Raw genomic sequence first — 2,287 nt, forward strand, 5'->3', positions numbered from 1 at the left:
CACAGATTTCACAAGCAGAGCAGCAGGCCCTTTTGTAGTGCAATCCGCTGGGCGTAGTTTTGACTCCAGCCTCTGAAGAAAGGCCAGACTTCATGTAGGCCACTGATAAGAACCACTTTTATTATAGAAAAGTTATTCTGGAGGCCAGCTCTGGCATAAGGGTGCCCATTGCCTGGTGGTGCCTGTGCTCATAGAACACATGCACAGCCCTACCAGCACCACGTTACAGGAGCACTAAGGCCATATACACACTTCAGAGGAAGGCAAGACAGTGTGAAAATGAGGAGAACAGCTCTGAGAAGAGACAGTCCTGCTGCTGTTGGTGGCCCTGTCTCTAGGAAAGCTGCAGCCCCAATGTGAAGGCTTCAGTGATGAAATGCCTGCTGTGGCAGTGGGGGGATGGTCCTGAGGAGCACAGGGTCTGTCCCCACAGGCTGCATCCAGACTCTCCTCCCCTCCACTCCTGTTCCACTGAGCATTGGAGCACTGTAGAGGGAAGGTATAAGCCCACAATGACAGCTGGCAGCCACCCTCTCAGGAGAGGGATGTGAGATCCCACCCTGACTGTGGCCAGGGGATGTGAGCACTCCCAGTGAAACAGGAACCATGGTCACACCCTGTCTGTACTGGTCTGAGCCTGACTCTGCCCCCCCGAGCTCCCTTGCTGTCAGAGCTGAGAATGACACTTCCAGGGGAAACTCTTCTCATTGCACTGAGGACATGCAAGGGAGCTCAGACTAGTGGGCTTCACCTCTGCTGATGAAGGGGAAAGATGCCTTCTTGCTTCAACACAGTCTCTGGGCCAGATTCAAATGAGAGATTCCTGAGAAGTGGCACAAACCAAAACTTTTTCCTTTTTACAAGAAGGCATCAGAGAAAAGGAAGAAAGAAAGAAATGAACAACCCATAGCTTTGATGTCAGGTACCCTGGGAACAGGGAGTGTGTGCACATGGGACAGTTATTGGTGCCGACATTGCACCCATTGGATCAGTTTCCTCAGCGCATCCTTGAGCTCCTTGTTCCTCATGCTGTAGATGAGAGGGTTCACTATTGGAGGAACCACCGAGTACAGAACTGCCATCACCAGATCCTGAGCTGGGGAGGAGATGGACAAACTGAGCTGGGCAAACATGAGAGTGCTGACAAACAGGGAGACCACGGCCAGATGAGGGAGGCACGTGGAAAAGGCTTTGTGCCGTCCCTGCTCAGAGGGGATCCTCAGCACAGCGGTGAAGATCTGCACGTAGGACAGCACAATAAAAATGAAACACCCAAGGACTACACAGGCACTAACCACAGTAACTCCAGATTCCCTGAGGTAGGAGCCCGAACAGGAGAGCCTGCGGAGCTGGGGAAGTGAACAGTAAAACTGCTCCACGGCATTCCCTCGGCAGAGTGGTAGTGAAAAGGTATTTGCAGTGTGCAGCACAGCATTGAGAATACCACTTCCCCAGGCAGCTGCTGCCATTTTGGCACAAGCTCTGCTGCCCATGAGGGTCCCATAGTGCAGGGGTCTGCAGATGGCAACAAAGCGATCATAGGCCATGATGGTGAGAAGAAAGTACTCAGCCAAAATGAAAAAGACAAGGAAAAAGACCTGGGCAGCACATCCCGAGTAGGAAATGGCCCTGCTGTTCCAGAGGGAAATGGCCATGGATTTGGGGACAGAGGTGGAGATGGTGCCAAGATCGAAGACGGAGAGGTTGAGGAGGAAGAAGTACATGGGGGTGTGGAGGCGGTGGTCACAGGCTATGGCTGTGATGATGAGGCCATTGCCCAGGAGGGCAGCCAGGTAGAGGCCCAGGAAGAGCGAGAAGTGCAAGAGCTGCAGCTCCCGTGTGTCCGCAAATGCTCGGAGGAGGAACTCGTTCGGGGAGCTGCTGTTGGACATTTGCTTCTTCTGGGCACAGGGGACTGTCCAGCGAGGGAAAGACATTGACAAGTTAGGACAGACTTCTCTGAGCAAAACTTTCTATTTATTACAACTCTGCCCTCCCCCAAAAGCAGACATTACCTCTCCCCATGTTGGCTTGCAGCCTAGGCAGAAACCCCAGAGTCAAATGGTCAAATGTCCTGTGGATGGGGTGTCCTGAAGAGAGACCTGGCTCATTCCCAGCCATCCCCCTTTCGCAGAGGAGTGATGCACTTCACTCATAAGAGGGAAGCAGCACTATGTTTATTGTGGAAAGTCAGCGACTTAACAAAGTTCAGTCATAAATAAGAATGATTTCATGAGGTTCAACTGGCAATGTTCACTCAGTTATTTACTGCATGAAGGACAGGGTC

At 52.1% G+C, this 2,287-nt stretch overlaps 1 protein-coding gene across 1 annotated transcript; it reads right to left on the bottom strand.

Annotated features, from left to right (window-relative positions):
• Positions 1-959: 959 nt before the first annotated feature.
• Positions 960-1,892, bottom strand: LOC136996276 (olfactory receptor 14C36-like). The gene has a single exon (XM_067317204.1). It carries the CDS (start codon positions 1,890-1,892, stop codon positions 960-962), a length of 933 nt encoding a protein of 310 aa, XP_067173305.1.
• Between the last annotated feature and the right edge of the window lie 395 nt (positions 1,893-2,287).

This window comes from Apteryx mantelli, unplaced genomic scaffold (genome assembly GCF_036417845.1).
Source record: "Apteryx mantelli isolate bAptMan1 unplaced genomic scaffold, bAptMan1.hap1 HAP1_SCAFFOLD_33, whole genome shotgun sequence".
In the NCBI taxonomy this organism is placed as follows: domain Eukaryota; kingdom Metazoa; phylum Chordata; class Aves; order Apterygiformes; family Apterygidae; genus Apteryx; species Apteryx mantelli.